This window comes from Piliocolobus tephrosceles, chromosome 19 (assembly GCF_002776525.5).
Source record: "Piliocolobus tephrosceles isolate RC106 chromosome 19, ASM277652v3, whole genome shotgun sequence".
Taxonomy (NCBI): Eukaryota; Metazoa; Chordata; class Mammalia; order Primates; family Cercopithecidae; genus Piliocolobus; species Piliocolobus tephrosceles.
Genome location: NC_045452.1, coordinates 44,967,171 through 44,986,412, shown reverse-complemented (window position 1 = coordinate 44,986,412; position 19,242 = coordinate 44,967,171). Strand labels below are relative to the sequence as shown.

General features: G+C 43.4%; 1 protein-coding gene and 1 pseudogene across 1 annotated transcript in view; one reads left to right on the top strand and one right to left on the bottom strand.

Moving 5' to 3' along the window:
• Positions 1-18,179, top strand: part of MRPS6 (mitochondrial ribosomal protein S6) — a 66,633-nt gene extending 48,454 nt beyond the window's left edge. Inside the window, exons 2-3 of the mRNA XM_023190921.2 lie at positions 1,802-1,941; positions 17,562-18,179. Of these exons, the coding sequence (XP_023046689.1) occupies positions 1,802-1,941; positions 17,562-17,754 (333 nt within the window). The 3' untranslated portion in view covers positions 17,755-18,179. The remainder of the gene's footprint in view (positions 1-1,801; positions 1,942-17,561) is intronic.
• Positions 11,855-12,490, bottom strand: LOC111527022 (annotated as a pseudogene).
• Positions 18,180-19,242: the final 1,063 nt, after the last annotated feature.

The following is a 19,242-nucleotide window of genomic DNA, read 5'->3' as shown; positions in this document are numbered from 1 at the left end:
TGTGTGTGTGTGTGTGTGTGTGTGTGTGTGTGTGTGTGTGTGTGTGTAGATAATATACGTAACAATAAGACACTAGACCATACAGTAGTTATCCAGTAAATCATAGCTGTCATTGTTATTTTAGAAACCCTACATTTTATCCTCTTGCATGGTCCACTCCTTTTTTAGTACCAAATTGCCCATGTGTTTTCTCCTCAAACACGTTGCTCTTGTCCCTGGAGCCCTGGCGTTTTCTCCTCCTCACCATTGTTCTCACACCTCTACTATGGGAACCTTGGCAGCCTGCTTTCTGGCCCCATCTTGCTAAATGCCCGTGCAGCTACCACACTGCGGTTTTTTCTTGATCTCTGTCCTCTACCCCGTTGTCATTCTGGACAAGGCAGTCTCCCGATTTTCCTTGTCCTGTTTGACGATATGTTTTCTATTTGCTTCTCTGACTTTGAGTCATCTTGTTAGCCCCTAAATGTTTGTGCTCTGCAAGGTTCCAGTGGTGATCTCCTTTCCTCTCCCCCTCCACCCTTTCTAATGATCTCACCTCCTTCTCGGGCTTCAGAGAGCCATCTGTGCAGGTGACTGTGAAATCTGTATTTCCTCATCCACCGCTTTGAGCTTAAGATTTACATCTGGAGAGGTCAACCTAGGGGAGCCATGGCATCTGAGACTCAGTGTGTCCTAAACCAGATTCATCTCTACTGTCCTCACCAGCTTCTCCAGCTCTGCTTTTAGCTGTAATGACAGTTCCACTCTCCCAGCCACCAGATTGTGGTGCTCTTCTTTGCCACATCTTGCCTTCGTTCTCCACATTGCATTCGTTGCAGTTTTCAGGCTTATCCTTATAAAATATCTTTTCTTCCAAAAATTCCTTGTGTATACATATGCATAGAGAGATATCTGGAGAGAAATTCACCAGAAAGTTTAATTCACCATCCAGTCTATCTCTTGGTGATGGGATTCTATATTGTTCAAGCTTTTTTTTTTTATATAACAGGCCTTAATTACTCACAGACTTGTGCCCAGCATATATTCAATCTGTCTTCTCAGCACTCCCTTGCCCTGAACCCCATCACTGGGGCTCAGTTGCTGGTTCATTCATTCTTTGTACCTCTGGTCATCATTTTCCAGGCGCCTTTCAGGGAAAGTTTTTTCCTTAGTGAAACCCTTCTCCCAGCTGAATGTTTCTTCCTTCCATGAACCCTCTGGTCTCCATGCTATTTCCTGTGTTCTGCCCTCTGCTCTCCATACATGTGTATTTTGTGATCTGTCCTTTATTAGATTGTAAGCTCCATGAGGGCAGAGATTGGGTCTTAATCATCCTTTCCCCCTTTTGGTTACAATCTCCCAATTTTTCTCTGGGAGACAACACCTTTTCCCCTGGCTACAGTTTTGGTGGGATGGGCAGTTCAAGTGTCCTGCCAACAAGATGCTCTTCTCCTGGAATTTGAATTTTGAGTCATGGGATACAAGGACTGACAGTGATTGGCACTGATTCAGCCTGGCCGAGGTGCTCTGAAGAAGCCACTCATTAGTTCCTGCCTCCCAGATCCCTGGAGCTGCCCTGGTCCCTGAACTCTCCGAAGCCTGGTTCTTCAGATATTCCTTCGTATCTGTGAGCTATCTCATATCCTTACAATAAATTCTCTCTGTTTTATTTTAAATTAACCAAAACCAGCTTCTGTTGCTTTTACCCAACGATCCCTACCAGTAGAGCTGTTATGATTGGAACTGAGCAGACTTAATTATTCTAGCTCTTATATTAATTGTTATTTTTTTTTCTTTTCTTTAAAAACACACACAAAAACAGCCAGAGACTGCTGCTGCTTTGAAACGTACGATAGAGGCCCTGATGGACAGAGGAGCAATAGTGAGAGACTTGGAAAACCTGGGTGAAAAAGCGCTTCCTTATAGGATGTCTGCCCACAATCAGCAGCACAACAGAGGCGGGTAAGTTTCTTCATGAAGTGCTTGGAAAACGTTTTTGATAGGCTCAGCAAAGAGTACTGTTCAGTTACTATTAGAAGTTCTTAAAATTTCACATTCAGACCCCCATTGCGCCTGCGTGTCCTTTGTGCACACACTCTAGCAGTGTTGTGTTGCAGATGGGATGCGATATGCTGGCCCTTCATGGAGTATGATCTGAGTTCAAAACTAGGCCCTCCTAGGAGCAGAGGACTTACCAAGTCTCGCTTGTGGAACCTTTTCCTGTTAACCTTAGCACTGTTTTCCCTGACATTTCTTTAACTTTTGCCTTTAAAATACTTCAGTGAACAGTGCTGTCCACATACGTTAGTGTATCCTTTTTAAACATATGGGTTGCAGATGACAGAATGTGCTGCTTTTGACTAACGTATGTAACCCAAGCCTAATCCACAAGAGAAAAATGGTTATACCTACTCCAGGTATTCACAGTTTGGAATTTTGTCTCCTACTGTGTATAGCAACTTCCTCAAATACATGTCACAGATTTGATTCTGTAGTAATAACTATCTTTGTAGAAGTTCTTTGAGAACGATTTGTAGAATAGATTTGAATCTTCTCATGTTGTAGGATTTCCTAGGAGTGGGTGTTAGAGAAGATGGGAATCAGGTTTTAATGCAATAGGAAAAGTCCAAGAGTAGAAGAGTCAGCTCCCCCTGGCGCTCAGCAACTCTGTGGCCTTGAGGAGGTCACCTAGTTTCTCTGTTTCCGGCTTCTTTGGGCACAGAACTGAGGTAATGGGTCTCCCATATGCATTGCCACAAGGACCCACCAAGACAGTCTCTGCAGATGTGCTCTTTAGTCACGTGAATCTAGCTGTCTTGTGCGGGTATAGTACGGGTGATAGGGCCTGAATGGAGTTGCGTCTCACGTGGAGGCTTTCTTACTGCATTTAAACCTTCTGCTGTGCTGCAGATTTCATCTTTTGATTGCTTCACCTTGTTTTGTGCTAGTGTTCAGCTTCTTGAGAACACCTCTGAAGAGAATGCCTGAGGCGTTGCTAGGCAACAGGAAATGCACAGTGGCTAGGCGTCTTCCACAGTCATAACAACAGTGAGGGCTGGAGAGCATGTGTGTCTGTCTGTCTGTCTGTTTCTTTTAAACTTAATCACAAATGGGTGTGGTTTTAACAGCAGTTATGGATCTTTTTGCCTTTTTTGTTTAAAGAGGAGCATATAAAATCTGTCCACAGTTGTTGGATGGAAGGCAGTGAATGGAGAGAGAAGTCAGTTTCTTCACTCAGTATGGTACTTCCAGGGGTTTCTGCCCTTTTTTCAAGTAGAGGATTTGACTTTGTTGAGAGCTGGCATGACTAGCGTCCCAGGATCTCCACTAACACGTAGTCTGGGTAATGCTGACGTCACTTGTCTGAGGACCAGGCTCAGGAACCGCTGTGTTCACTCAGTTCATTTTCAGACCTCTATGTGCAATGGTGGGGGTTGGGGTGTGTAGCCGTTTCTCTTTATGGGTGTAATAAATTCAGGTCCTGGAAGAGCCCGCTGGGACCAAGCCAGAACTGCTGAGAACACTAGCCCTACTTCTGGGTTCCCCCCCGGCAAAGGTGCATGTGCCTTGCTGAGCAATACGTTGCAGTCGCTTAGTTCATTGACATTTAAAGATTTTATTTCCGGTTATTTTACTTTCAGACTCCTCAGCAAAGGAGAAGCAGTGTTCTGTATTACATATGTGTATTATATATAGACACAGAAAGGTGGTGCCCAGCTGCAGTGGGGGAGGTTCATGCTTTAAGCCTATTTTCTGGGATAAATCAGTGTCTGGTATTTATTTGTTTAAGGTAATGTTTTTTAAAGTGTGGTCTCTGAAACACTAATTTTATAGAGATGCTCCATCAAAAAGCGAAGTAGGGTGTGTGTGATCAATTAGATGTGGGAAGCCTTACATGATCTAATTCCTCCTAGAAATTCATAGTGCACGTTGGCACATAAATGATGAGAAGCCCTTCAGTAAGATCCATTCATTTATTCACTGTATTTGATTATGCTACCTTTTATTTCTATAATACTCATGAATATTCTCCACAGTGACTTTTGGGAAATGAGGATATGAGAGGCAAATGTAGTTTGGAGTTACCTGGATAAAGATTTGGAATTGGGTGGTATGTTTACATGTCTGCAGTGTGGAGCTCTTAAGGTTAGTCTGATATTCTCTTGGCTTCAGGCAGTGACCCCATAATCACTGACCATGTCAGTACCAGGCATTTTGTTCATTTGGCAAATCCTTTATGTGCATTAATCCATAGCCACAGAAAGTGTTAGAAACATGTAGTAAGTGGATTATGTACTGGGAGGCTCGCTTTTCTGAAGTGGTTGAGAAAGAAACAGTGGTCTTACTGGTTACATGTTTAGCATTCAAAGTTTTGACTCTTTTTGAACAGCCCTGGGGGCCATGACACGTATCTGAAATTACGGCAAGACTCTGATTTGAATCCCGACGGTGGTGTGTGAGAGCCAGCTTTTGGCTGGCTAATGGAGTGAGCCTAGATGTTTCTGAGAATCCACATTCTATCATGGTACAGTTGGTATCATGTGTTTGTTGCTTTTACGTTTTGTGGAGAGAAATGGTATGTCCTAGTGGTGTCCACAGGTCTCAGGTGGATTCTCATGATTGTCGTGGTTCCTGGTCTCAAGGAGTTTTCAGTCTCATCAGAGAGTTGGCTGCATAATGCTAACCTAGGCACCAGCTGATGGAGTGTGTGTGAAAGTGCCCAGCACAGTAGGGAGTAAAGCTAGGACTGGGGCTGGCGAGTAGGCATCTCTGTTCCCATGACTTCACTGTATATTGGGCAATTGCCTCTACTGTTCTCCCATGCCCAGTCCCAGCTCCCCCCACAAATAAACCCCGTCATCACATACATGCCCTGTAGGCTGGAAGACAAGAGTAGGTCAGGGAGAACCTGTGGCGTTAGGGTTATCTGGGAAATCTGGCCAGAGGAGGAGGAGGGTATACTTTAGAAATGGTACCTGATGTTTATTATTATATTAAGACTATTCCCAGTTTATGCCGAAAATAAAAATGTAGTCATTATATTTCAAATATTAATTTGGTCAGACTCCACTTTAGAAACAGGTTATGTTCCAGAAATTTGTAAGTCTGTTTGTTTATAACTGAGAACTTATTTTCCCAGTGGAACAACTTGATGGTTAAGTTCCCAGACTAGTCCACAGAAATTTTCTTAATTCATAATCTCTGAAGGTCAGTGGAACAGGAGGAGTCGTTTGTGTTCAGCTGAGGACCATTTTAAACTTGTTTTTGAAAATGCAATTCAAGGTTCCCCCCGGCAGCAGAATGGGGCCTGGTTTGGATCACCCTTATCAGGGATTGGGACAGTATCTCAGGCTTCTAACTTACTAACACTAAATAAACCATTGGCGCACGACCTGGAACTGGGCGGCTCAGAGGCCTGGGAGTCACTCCCGGCTCTGGATTTGCTGGGGTCTCTTTGGGGCCTCCGAGGTTACCTCCCCTTTGTGTCTGCACATGCTCACCCTGACATCCTCAGCTGCTCTGCGGGACAGACAAGGTGTTGGTGTGGAAAATTCTTACTGTATTCCTGGGTGTCTGAAAGGCAAAGATGTCATTTGTGCTAGAAGGCAGCAGTGGCAGGAGAGGCTCATTTAGACCCATGCTAAAAAGGGGCAGGTATCTTACTGAATCATAGTAACAGTCACCCTTTGCCAGAACCACGTCACTCACTCCAGGGCTGCACGGAGCTTGTGGTTCTCTTTCCACTAGATGGGGCTGAGCTGAGACTGAGAGGAAACTATACAAGAAAGTGCGGTCCGTATTTCAGCGTTGGGCTTGTGTGCTTTGTAAAAGGATGCCTCTGCTCTGTTTCTGCCAGGTCTGATTTTACAGCAGTGAGATTGGGCTGGCTTCCAAATGCCTGTGTAGAAGAGCTCTTAAGTAGAAGGTGTTTTTCTTGCCTGTTTTGCCCCTTTTTTGCCTGTTTTGCCCCTTCTTTGCCTGTTCTCATCTGCATTAACATTTGGATAGGTGCTTATAGCAGGGATTTGCTGGCCTACATATAAGATGCCCTTCTATTTACGGGTAAGCAGAATGATTAAAATAACCAGCTCCATGGTGAATCAGTGGAATTTTACTGACTTGCTTCCCAAATGTGTCTGCAGCTTACTCGAAGAGCGCTGGCACCCTCTTTAGAGGAGATTGATTCTCCTCTATAGCTTTCCCATTAGCTAACATTTCCATGTTCTCGTGCCTTCCTGCCAGCATTCTGACCCCGTTCTCGTGTGTAGGTACTCCACACCAGGTTTTCAGACAGGGCTGCTGTGGCCTTGGAGGTTTCTTTTTAGTGGCAGTGCCCCAAGATTTGTAAGGATTCTGCAGCAGGTTTAGTGTTAGTGGTTTTGAAAACATATGAGACCCAACAGATATAAAAAGAAATGGGGCTTTTCCATGCAGAGGGTACCTCAGTTTGAAGGTTAATAATTCATTGCCTCAGTGAAGCCTGAATCCAACAAGGTTTAACTGAGATGGTCTAGGAACTGGCATTTAGACAAATCTGTTTCCTATCTTCAAAAAGGCTCAAGGATGCTTCAGGGCTGCAAAGCCCTCCCCTCCCCCTCCCCTGTCCCCACACCCACTGTGAGCCACTGAGCGCTTCAGTGGAAATTTCCACTTGTCTGCTAGGGAGAAGGGGAGGGGTGAGAGAGACAAAGAATGTAACTCAAATTCAAGCAAGCTCTTTTTATGGAAAACTTGTAAATACAGGGTTAAGACGAAAGTGAATAAAGAAAATACAACCTTTACATTTAAGGGCACTATAAGAAAACACATTTTTTCCCCCTAAACAACTAGGGAAGTGGGGGAAGGGCTGGCAGCTCCGGGCAGTCTGCATGGGTGACTGAATGGTGGAGGGGCTAGGCCTCTCCAGGGGAGGGGCAGAAGGGACATGAGAGCTGCTGACTTACAACCATGCTGCTGTGAATGGAGTGTTTTTGATGGCATTGTTTTCCAGTATTGGGCACAGTCTGTCTTGGGGAAGCCATTTCCTCTAGTGTTTGCAGATCTCTAGAGGGTTTGGGCCATGTAGTACAGAGTTTTGGAGCATGTGAGTGTCTTAAGAAATACAAAGGGGAGGGCACATTATCACCTTGAAGATCACGTGGGCAAGTTCTACGTAGGAAGAAGTTCACTGTTGCTCCAGCTTCCGAACCTCTGGTGTCTGCAGTGAGAAATGCATTAGTGTACTGAACCTTTCTTGGTTCCTTCTCGCCTGGCATCAGTCATCTCCTCACTTCCACTTCTGCAGAGTTAGTGTGCATTAAAGTTACATGCTTTTCTATAGAAAAGAGAGATGCTTTTGTGAAGCTGATAGCAACTTTATAGAAGTGATTCTATAATTAGCGCCACACATGGGAAAACAAACCTTTAAAATGTAAACACTGCTTGGCTTTGTGTTCAAGGTGATGCTGGTGCTTGCATGGATCCTGGCTGCCTGGTATGTGGAACAGTGTCACTTGTGCCATGTAGCACATGGTCAAAGGTTCTGGGAATGTGTAATGTAATTAGATTTTAGACTATTTCCCAAAATGATCTATTTATTGATTCAGTCACCAAAAGTAGAAGTGGAAAATGGAAGACTAGCTATTTGAAGAGCTTTTGTTCAGTAAGAACGTCAGTTTTGGGGCATGTCTAGGCAGTTGCAGTGCAGTCAAATCCAAATGTTTGTACCTTGAATGAGGAGTTGATCGTGAGTCCACGTGCGTTAGGACTTCTGGTCTTGTGTTTTGATTCTGCCTAGTTTGGCTGGGGAAGAAGCAGACACTGATAGTTCATTGTGGTTGCGGAGTCCTCTTGATTCTCTTTTCCCAGGGTCAGGAGGAAGTTGGGGCAGAGGGCTCTAACTCCCCTGGAGACACTGAGCCCCTTTTCTGGTCACCTTCCCTTGAACAGCAGCTCCTCTGGTTGTTAGAATGGTTTCTCCATGGCAACCTTCATGAGGATGTAGGGAACAGGTATCAAGGGAATACCAAGGCCATTTTTTCAGCCTAACTTGCATTTTTGTAGGTCTCTTGTGGACTTGTGCTGTCATGAGAAAGGGATCCTCGTAGGCATCAAAAACCGCCCAGCCCCACTACTACACACAGGTTGTTTCTAGGCCTTACTTTCTTCATGTGTAAAAATAGAAATGCGGGACTGTACTTAGTGTTGTCATAGCTGTAAAAAATCTCATTCTCAGTCCTTAGGTCATCTGTAGTTAGCAAAGCCCAGCAGTGAGTCGGGTCCGTAACCGCCATGTCATTGCCACAGTCTCCCACAGGACTGCAGTGGAAGCCGCTCCTACAGCCTCTCTGCCCAGTTGGGCTGCATATTCCAGGAGGATGAGACCATGTGTGCCTCATCCCTTTAGCTTCCTGAGGTTTGCTGTAGTAGATGCTCATTAACAAGTTAAGTTTGCCCAGATAAATAGGTAAGAAGAAAAGGATATATGCTGGAAACAACCAGGAATGGGTCAAGGTCCTTCCTATATGGGAAAGCCATAATGGACCATTTATCTGTGTACTTGGGTCACTGAAGCAGGCAGAGATTGTCTTTGTCATGGACTTCTGGTCAGTTGTCTCGTGGCCTGGGAGGGACAGTTTGGTTCCCTGGGAGAAGAGGTCGGGAGCGGGTTGGTAAGAGGTTCAACTTCGGAGAGTGGCGAATACGGTAAGGTCCCTGTCTCGGAGTCACTTCTCACCTTCGCTGTTTCAGTGGCATTTTTCTTTCTGTGGAAACTTCCACAGTGTAATAGGGAGCCGTGGGAGTGGAAGCAGTCTTTGCCCACATCAGCCCCAGGTGCACAGCAGGACGACACGCATGAGATGCCAGTCACCAGCTGTGCATACCGGCTTGTGCTCATTTGGTTGGTTGCTGAAGGAGCGTTGTCAAGCCTGGTGGCCGGAAGTCAGAACAGTTAAGAGGGGGAAGGCAAGAGGGGTTTTGGTAGCAACAGGGAGCCTCCTGAAGCTAGGAAAGCCCAGTGTTAGGACTTCCAGGTCTTTATCTAGGATTTCTCTTTATCCTTGAGAATCCTCCATTATGTGGGTGCTAGATAGTAGGAGATACAGTATACAGAGTGGGGAGCTGTGGGGTCTGGACTCTCACTTTGTGACCTGGGGCCTATCACTTCCCCTCTGGGCTTCAGTTTGCTCATGTGAAAGGTTTGGACTGCGTTGTCTTTATGGTCCTTTCCAGCACTTCCATTCTATGATTCTGTAACCCATTTGGTCCCAAAGCTATCTGTGGTTTCTTGTGTCCTGGAGTCAAAAGACCTGCTCTGTTTGAATTCTGGCAGTGACCACTTCATAGCTGAGTGACCTTGGGCTAATTACTTAACCTTTTTGAGTCTCTCTTCTTAACTACATTAAATTGTAAGACTCAAAGGAGGCAACGTGTAGGAAACCACTTTGAAGACTCCTAGAGGAGTATTGTTGCTGGGGAGAGGACTGTTGGACCCCAACCAACACTCGGCACCACTTTCTCTTCTTCCGTTTCCTCAATTGCCACACGGAGTGGAGCTGCCACTTTCATCCTCTTCCTCAAAAGCTGTCTGAAAGCTGTGAAAGCACTTTGAAAATTAGAGTCTTATGAAAGACACTTCTTTGGTAAGTTTGGAAGTATGAGGTTTCTGATATATCTGGCTTCCAGTTTCCATCCTTGGGTATTCGTTTTACCCTTATCACAAAATAGAATCCAAAAGCTTTGGGTGTATTTCTTAGGATTTTTGAGGGAGTGCTGAGTATACAGAGAACACTTCCAGGAGGGCTGGATGAGAACTGATTAGTGGGCAGTTGAGTTGGTTGTTGGCATCTGTAAACATACTTTCTCTTAGAACACGTTGAGACTCCTAGGCTAGCTCACAAGCCTCTAACCCTGTGAAGCAGTTGAATGGAAAATGGAAGAAAGCAGTGCTTGCTATGAACAATATCATAAGTAAGACCAAGACAGCCCCAGAGGTGCTATTTGAATAAGTTGAATACTTGACTTTAAGGAAGGGTAGGCTTAACCTGTGGACTCTCTGGAGGGAGGGACATGGAGCACTCAGCAGTGGTGGTGTCTGGGTTACTTGATGGCCAGAGCATGTTAGGCTCTCGCCTCTCTCCTGATGCATGGCGTTTCAGCAGCACATTACTCTAAGCACAGGGCTTCAAGTGGAATGAAGCAAGAGAGGAAGCCTTCTAGGGAAACTGGACAAGGCCAAGGAAGAGGAGGGAGCTCAGAGAAAAACTACTTGTTATGGACTTCAGTGTGGTGGGAATGTTAGCAGACAGGGTGAGGTTATAACTTGTCTGTGGTAGATTGGAGGACATTTTGATGAATACTGAGTGAAAGAGCAAATGGATAAATGGGAAGGAAAAAAGTGTTGGGGTGAGAGTTCCCTATACTGCCCACCAGGTGGCCAAATGGGATTATTGCGGGGCAGGGGGAGTGACTGGCTAAAAAGCTGAGGGTTGCAAGGAGGAGGTGATTTGAGGTTGATCACACTATTTTAAGCTCTGTTCCAGAGCCTAACTCAAAGTAAGTAATCAATAATTAAATCTTGAATAAACAAGTAATTCATAAGTTGGGTCATTGCAACCCTATTACCTGCTTATATATGGAGTAGAAATAAGCAGGTGGAATTAAACCTTGGAAAATGTGGCCAGGATTATGTGTAGTTTTCAGAGTGAGCCCAAGTGGCAGTCTTGTCTGAGCAAATGGGCAAGTCACTGCCTCAAGAAGTTTGTGGGATAGTGGATTCGTTTGTACCATTTGTATTTCGTTGCTTAAGGAACTCTGGGAGTCTTCATCAGCTGTAATTGCTCCCTGTTGCCCCCATCCCACATCAGCTTATTCACCAAGTCCTGCCCGTTCAGCTTCTTAACTGCCATTTTTAAATCAACAGCTTTATAGAGATAATTAGCATATAATAAACTGCATATATTTAAAGTGTATATTTAATAAGGTTTCACATATGTATACACCCACAAGTCACCACAGTCAAGATAATAAACATATTTGCCAACCCTAAAATTTCCTCCTCCCTCTTTGATTCCTCCCTCTACTTGTCCTTCATCCTAAGCAGCCACTGATCTGCTTTCTTTCACTGTAGATGTTTTTCAACTTTATGATGGTGCGGAAGTGATGGCAGATGCAGTAGCAGCCATACTGGAGTACCCAAACAACCATTCTGTTTTTCAGTCTCAGTAAATATTCCATAAAATTACATAAGCTATTCAACACTTAATGTAAAATACGGTTTGTGTTAGATGATTTTACACAACTGTAGGCTAATGTAAGTGTTCTGGGCATTTGGCTAAGTGATGTTAGGTTAGGTGTATTAAATGCGTTTTCAACATAAAATATTTTCAACTTACAATGGGTTTATCAAGATGCATGTATTTTAAGTTGAGGAACATCTTTTTTTTTTAGACTTACATAGATTGAATTGGATGGTGTAGTCTCCTTTTACTCTAGTTTCTTTCACTCAGCGTAATTATTTTGAGATCAGTAGTGTGTATCAAGTTTACTCCTCTCATTGCTGAGTAGTATGGCATTGTGTGTGATGAAATTTTTTTTTTTCTCCCCAGTTTGGGGTTGTTATAGGTACAGCTGCTGTGAACATTTGTGTACAAGTTGTTGTGTGGACACATGCTTTAATTTCTTTGGGGTGAATACCTAGGAGTGGAATGGTTCGATCATAATGGTAGGTGTATGTTTAGGAAAATGCCAAACTGTTTTTTCAAAATCGTTGTCATTTGCGTTCCCACTAGCAATGTATATGAGAGCTGGTTTTTCTTTTCTTTCTTTTTTTTTTTGTGGTGGGGTGGGGCTACCCCAAAGGACAGACTGGTTTATTGGGCAGCAGCCAGGAAAATCAGCAGTTGGACTTGGCCACATGCTCCAGCTCATCCTTCTTCTTGATGGCATAGGAGTTGGAGGAGCCCTTGGCACTGATGAGTTCATCTGCCAGGCACTCAGCAATGGTCTTGATCTTCTGGAAGACAGCCTCATGAGTGCCTGTGCACAGCAACCAGGTGGCCTGATTCACACGGTGCAGTGGTGATGCGTCCACAGCCTGTCATCTCATAGTCCCTGCTCCCCCGATGCATGTGGAGTCCTCCTGGGGCCCACCATTGATGATGGCGTTCACCAGGGCATGCAGAGGGTTCTCGCCTATGAGCAGGTGCATGAAATTGAAGGCATGCTTGATGATGTGCACAGTCATGAGCTTCTTGCTGTTGTTGTGGCCACGAATCATCATGGAGTTAGTGAGGGGCTCCACAGTGGGGCACTGAGCTTTGCAGAACTGTGTGGCAGCATAAGGCCCTGCACTGTGAGCAGGTACTTGGCATACTTCTCCTTCACTGCAATGTAATCCTGCAGGGAAATGTCACTGATCTGCACGTCATCATTTGTGCTGCATCATTGATCTGCACATCATCCACTTCCCAGAGAGCTTGGTGTCAGTGGTCGCTGCCACCACTGGTGCTGCTGTCTCCCACTCGGTCATCCTGAGGGCACAGCCCACGTGTCTGTTGCTCGGTATGGACCTTGCGCCACCCTGGAGTGCCAGTTTTTTGTTTTTTTGTTTTTTTTTGAGACGGAATCTTGCTCTGCTGCCCAGGCTGGAGTGCAGTGGTGCGATGTCTACTTACTGCAACCTCTGCATCCCAGGTTCCAGCAATTCCCCTGCTTCAGCCTCCCAAGTAGCTGGAATTACAGGTGCCCACCACCATGCCTGGCTAATTTTTGTATTTTTAGTAGACATGGGGTTTCACCATGTTGGCCAGGCTGGTCTCGAACTCCTGACCTCAGGTGATCCACCCACCTCGGCCTCCCGAAGTGCTGGGATTACAGGCATGAGCCACCACGCCCATGGAGTGCCAGTGTTTTCACATCCATGCCAACACTTGGTGTGGTCAGCCTTTTTAATTTTACGGCACTTTAGTAAGTATCTCTTTGTGGTTTTAATTTGCATTTCTCTCACGACTAATGGTTTTAGGCATCTTTTCATGTGCTGCTTTGCCATCATACGTCTTCTGTGAAATGTCTGTTCAAATCTTATGACCATTGTTTAAAATTTTTTTTAAATTAAGTTTTGAGTTATTTGTATTCTAGATACAAGTCCTTTATCAGACTTGTAATTCACAGATCTTAGTGGTCTATCTTTTTATTCAAACAGCAGTTTTTAATTTTGGTGAAGTCTCATTTATCAATTTTTTTCTATTATAGATTTTGGTTTTGGTGTTGTGTCTAAGGAAACTTTGCCTAATCCAAATTTACAAAAGCTTCTAATTTTATAGCTTTATATTTTACATTTAAATCTGTGTTCCATTTTGAGTTAATTTTGTAAATGGTACAAGTAGGGAATAAAGTTCCCTTTTTTTGCTTATAGATACTGGATTATTTTAGCACCATTTGTTGTAAATCTCTATTTCTGCACTCTCTGTTCTAGTCGTTTGATCTCTCTGTGTATTCATACATGAATACCATATTGTCTTGATGGCCATAGCTTTATAATAAGTCTTGAAATCAGGTGGTGTTAGTCCTTCAACTTACATTCTCTGTCCGAGTTGTTTTGGCTGTTTTAGGTCCATTACGAACTTTCTAATCAATTTTCTAGGGTTTTGATTGAGGTTCTACTGAATCTCAATAGATTTTATTTGAGTAAAATAAATAATAGATCTCAATTTTTGTTTAACTTGGAGAGGGTTGACATCTAAATTTTGAATCTTCTTACCCGTAAACAAGATATACCTGATAGGTTTTGTTTCTTTCAGCAACGTTTTGTAGTTTTGCATACCTTTTGTCTGATTTCTCTGTAAGTATTGAACATTTAATTCAAGGTCTGATTATTTGTTGCTAGTATATAGAAATAGCATTGATTTTTGTATCTTGCAATCCTGCTAAACTCATTAGTTTTAATTTTTTAATAGATTTTTTAATACTTTCTTGAAACACAATCATGTCATATGCAAATAAGACAATCTCACTCTTTCCTTATGAGTCTGGATACCTATTCTTTTTCTTGCCTTATTGCACTGGCTAGAACCTCCAGTTCAGTGTTGAACAGAAGTGACAGTGGACTTTCTGGTTTGTTCCCAGTCTTAGGGGAAGAGCATTTAGATGTTCACCAGTTGGTGAAATGTCAGCTGTAGATTTTTCAAAGATGCTCTCTGTAAGTTTGAGGGAGGTCACTTCTATCCCTAGTTTGCTGAGATTTTTTTTTTTTTTTTTTATCAGGAATGGCTATGGATTTTGTTAAATGCTTTCATTTGTGTTTGTTGAAATGATCATATGATGTTTTCTTTTTTAGTTTGTTAATATGTTTTAGTTTGAATTACATTTTTTTTTTCAAATGTTAAGCCAATCTTGCATTCTTGGGATAAAGCCTGCTTGGTCATGGTATATTGTATTTTTTAATATATGATAGTAGTCAATTTGCTAAAATTTTGTTTTGAATTTTAAAGTGTGTATTCTTGAGGGACATTCGTCTGATTTCTTGTAATGTCTTTGGTTTGGGTATAGGGTAATGCTGGCTTCGTAGAACAAATTGAGATGTGTCTTCCTTTTTTCTCGATGAATTTGTATCAGAATTGATATTTTTGCCTTAAATGTTTGGTGTGGTTCACCAGTGAAGTCGTTTGGGCCTGTAGTATTCTTTGTGGGAAGCTGTTAAACTTCACATATTTCTTTAATAAGATATAGGGCTTAAGGGTTTAAATTACGCATATTTTTTTAATAACATATAGGGCCATTCAGCTTATCTGTATCTTCTTGAGTGAGGTTTGGTAGTCTGTGTTTTTCAAGGAATTTGATCATTTCATCTTGAGTTGTTAAATTTAATGCTTTTTTTTGAGACAGGGTCTCGCTCTGTCATCCAGGCTGGAATGGAGTGATAACAATCACGGCTCACTGCAGCCTGGACCTCCTGGGTTCAAGTCATCCTCCCACTTCCGCCTCCCCAGTACCTGGGACTACAGGCACACACCACCATGCCTGGCTAATTTTTGTAGTTTTTGTGGAGATGAGGTTTCACCATGTTGCTCAGGCTTTTCTCAGACTCATGGTGTCAACTGCTCTGCCTGTCTAGGCCTCCCAAAGTGCTGGGATTGCAGGTGTGAGTCCCGGCACCCGACCTTGCAAAAACTTTTAATAATATTTCCTATTATTTTAATATTTATGAAATCCGTAGTCGTTTCACCTTTCTCATTCCCAGTGCTGATAATTTACCTTACCTCTTTTTACTCATCAGTCTGGCTATAGAGGCATGTCAATTTTACTCATCTTCTCCATGGACTAGTGTTTGGTTTCATTGATGTTCTCTGATTTTCTTTTTTCTGCTTTAGAGATTTCTCCTCTCTCCCTCTCTTCTGTCATCTTACTGATTTAATTTGCTCTTTTCCCAGTTTCTTAAAGTAGAAACTGAGACTATTGATTTGAGGCCTTTTTTCTTTTCTTACCTAGGCATTTAGTAGATATGAATTTCCTGACAAGTACTGCTTTCATGGCATCCCCCCAATTTTGATTGGTGGCATTTTTTCATTCAATTCAAAGTACTTTGTAATTTCCCTTTTGATTTCTCCTTCTACCTGTTTGTCCAGCTTATTTAGATATCTGTTTAGTTTCCAAGTATTTAGGCATTATCCCAAGATTTTTGTGTATTACTTGAATCCCTATAGTTGACTTCAATAAATGTTCTGTGTACACTTAGGAGGAATGTCTATCCTGCGATTGTTGGGTAAAGGGTTCCATAAATGTCAGTTAATTCCAGTTGGTTAATGTTGGTGTTCACTTTTTCTGTATCCTTGGTGATTTTCTGTATAAGTAGTTTTATCGATTACTGAAAGAGGAATGTTAAAAGGCTTCAGCTGTGATTCTGGATGTGTCCATTTCTCTGTTCAGTTCTGCTGTTCTTGTATATTGAAGCTCTGTTTTCTGGTGCATGTATATTTAAGATTGTTATATCTTCTTGGTGAACTTGTCATTATGTATTGTCTCTTTTTATCCCTGGTAATCTTCTTTGCTCTGAAGTCTGCTTTGTCTGATATTAGTATAGCCATTTGAGCTTTCTTTTGATTAGTGTTTTTGGTTGGTATGTATTTTTCTCTCCTTTTATTTAATTATATGTTTACTTGAATAATTATTCCACTAAGCTTGACTTAAGAGTAAATGGTCACTTGGTAAATTTTCTTACAAGTTTTGAACCTCTTTGCCTTTGTCTGGAATTACACAAGATGCCATCCCTTTTCTCATAAGTTCCTTCCTTGCTGAATTTGTTCCTTTCAACTTGATCTTTCCAGCTTCCTGTGAGAGTTCCACATTTCATGCTAACACCACCATGGTCAAAGATTTTACTTTGGACCTGCTCCGTGTTCATTTGGGGTGCTAGGGATAACACCAGAGCCTTTCTTCCTATGGTAATTGTGCTTTAGTGGAGTGAGGCAGACAGTAAGCAAATGCACACTGTGCCAGTGGTGAGAACCTGCTCTGTGGAACAAAACAAAGCCTTGAGTGAGGGCAGTGGAGAGTGGGGGGCCTTGGTGGAGCTAGGAGGGTGCTGCTTTAGGAGAGTGAGCAGAGAAGGCCTCTCTGAGAGGGTGACATTTGGACAGAGACATGCTTAGAAGCAAGGGATGAGCTACATGGAAGTTGGGCAGAGAACATTTCCAACAGAAGGACCAGTGAGTGCAAAGGCCTGGGAGGGGAATGTGCCTGGGAGTCCTGAGAACCACATGTATGGCTAGACAAGGCAAATGATGCCAAAAAGGTCATAGTTTTAACCAGCTAGAACATTGCAGGATTGTGAAATACTGCACTGAAAACTGATCTTTAGTCACATAATGGTCAAACCAAATAGTACAAGGGAGGTTTAACCTTTTAGGTCTGCGAGGACTGGGGAGTGGGTAGGGATGGGCTCTTTCCTTGCACTGTCATCCAGCAGGCTGCTGAGGACCTTGTCAATCTTTGAAGACAGTGAGCCGTGCAGGATGCCCATCGACATTAGTCTGGTTTGAGTGATGAGTGGTCACTTCTTTTTCTTACCTAAGGTTCCAGTAATTTTCTTTTTGTTCCTTGTCCATGTTGAACGTAGTTGTAGACCAGTCCCATGCCTTTCTTAATCTTTTCCCATGTTTGTGGGCTCATGGTTCTGTCAGGTATATTAGTTCACAGGGAAAATCCTTTGACAAGTTAGAAGAATATCTAATAGATGTTTTCACACACACACAACATTAATTAATAGTTTGGAAAATTCGGTCTCGTCCATGGATTATAAGTTTCCCCCATACTTTCTAGTACTTCACACCATCTGTAATGTCACAGTGTATTTTTGCTGCCATAAAGCTGGTTTGGATTCATATTTTCACAAGAGTGTAATGGGAAAGACCATAGAAAAAGGGAGATTGGGCATAACCCTGCAATTCTGTTTAGCTGGTCAGCTGGTCGTTTCTGTTGTGACAAAGGTATGTGTTTGTGTGTAGTTGATGTCTGTAGTGAAGAGTACAGTGGGAACATTGATCAAAATAGTAGAATTGTTACAATTCAAATGCAGACACTCACAAGTTTTTATTTTATTGCAGGTATTTCTTGGTGGATTTTTATGCACCCACCACAACTGTTGAAAGCTTGGTGGAGCACTTGTCTCGAGACACAGATGTGATTAGAGGGAATATCGTCAAACACCCTCTGACCCAGGAACTAAAAGAATGTGAAGGGATTGTCCCAGTCCCACTTGAAGAAAAATTATATTCCACGAAGAAGAGGAGGAAGTGAGAAGATTCGCCAGATTTTAGCCTTATCCCTTCACATTTGAGCAGCATGGATAAGAAGGAAGAGTTTACAAGTTTGGCTTTTATATAAACATGTGTTGCAGGTGCTGTTTGATTTTTCTAAGGTATTTTTAGCCCTTGATCCCCTTTGCTTGTGAGAGGTGGGGAACTGCTTGTTGACAGCGTCTCTGTAAGCTGCGGTACCAGTGGATCATTCTTGATTTTGTTTTCATTAGTGTCATTTCTTTGTCAGTGAGGACTTTTCCCCTTACAGCAGTAACACCATTTTTTGAAGAGCAAAACTTACAATACCTCCTGGGATCGTGAGCTAGTCATACAGCCTGTAGAACCATGTGGAAATAAAAATTGACGACCAATGTATTACATGGACAGCTTTTGCTTTGAGTAATAAACTTGACTGTAGGAATGCGGGAGGTGTTTTGTCCCTTTACTCACCCCAGCGCGGTGCACTTCCAGGGCTCCGCAGCTCCGGTCTAGCTGGCAGTGTCGGGGAGGCATTACCCAGTACCCACTGGGGTCCAGAGCCTGAGTGGGGCAGGGGAGGAGGGCTGTGTCTCTCTGTTCCTTACTGGGTTCACTACACAATCGGTGACTTTTCCACGCACACCTCACTCGTCGTTGTGGTGGGTGCTGCTCTTTGTGGTGGCATGTGTGTTCTGGCGCAGTTCAGCCTTCATGCTGCTCCCTGTCATTCCTTTGCCACTAGCACCTGTCTCCTCCACTGTCCCTCAGCCCAGGGCAGGCCTCTTGTAGGAAGTAGCCTCCTGGCAGTGGCATGGCTTCCAGGATGGGTGAGGATGAGGCTGTTTCCCAAAAAAGTCACCTGCATCTCATCTTCGGTCTCCTTGGGGCTGATTGGAACGACTTGACCAGCCCTTCCTCCTTCACAGGGGTGCCCTGCACAAGGTGTCTGGCACCATCACAGATGAAGGAACTTCTGTGCATAAAATGTTGGGGGAAGTGCCAATTCTAGGAATCTCTGAAAAGCAGGAAGGAGCTGAGAGTTCTGGCCTCTGCCTCATTTTTAACCATGGCAAGACCGGACGATGGAGAGATGTGCAAGAGATGCCCAATGCGCCGGCAGGGCCTGGTCTCTCAGCTCTGGCCCAGCGCCTCCTCCCTCTGTAGCAGCTGCCTGTGTCTGCACTGGGTCACCAGTGTTGTCACCTTGCTTACTAAGAACTCAGGTGGCATCCAGCTTAACTTCCTCCAGAGGCAAAAAGTTATAAAAAGTCTCTTTGAAGAGCAATAATTCAGTGAAGAGGCTCATTAAGAACTGTAGACTGGAAATAAAAGGGGTAAAGGATTATCTGGGAAAATATGTTACTTCCTGTTTTATTCAGAATTTCCTGAAAGCGCAGGCCCTCGGCCAGGGCTCACGAGAGCACCAACTGTCTAGCAGACACTTTGCGTCCTGATGTTCTTTGACCTGGTGCGATCTGAGGTCCATTTTGCTTGGAGTCTATTAAAT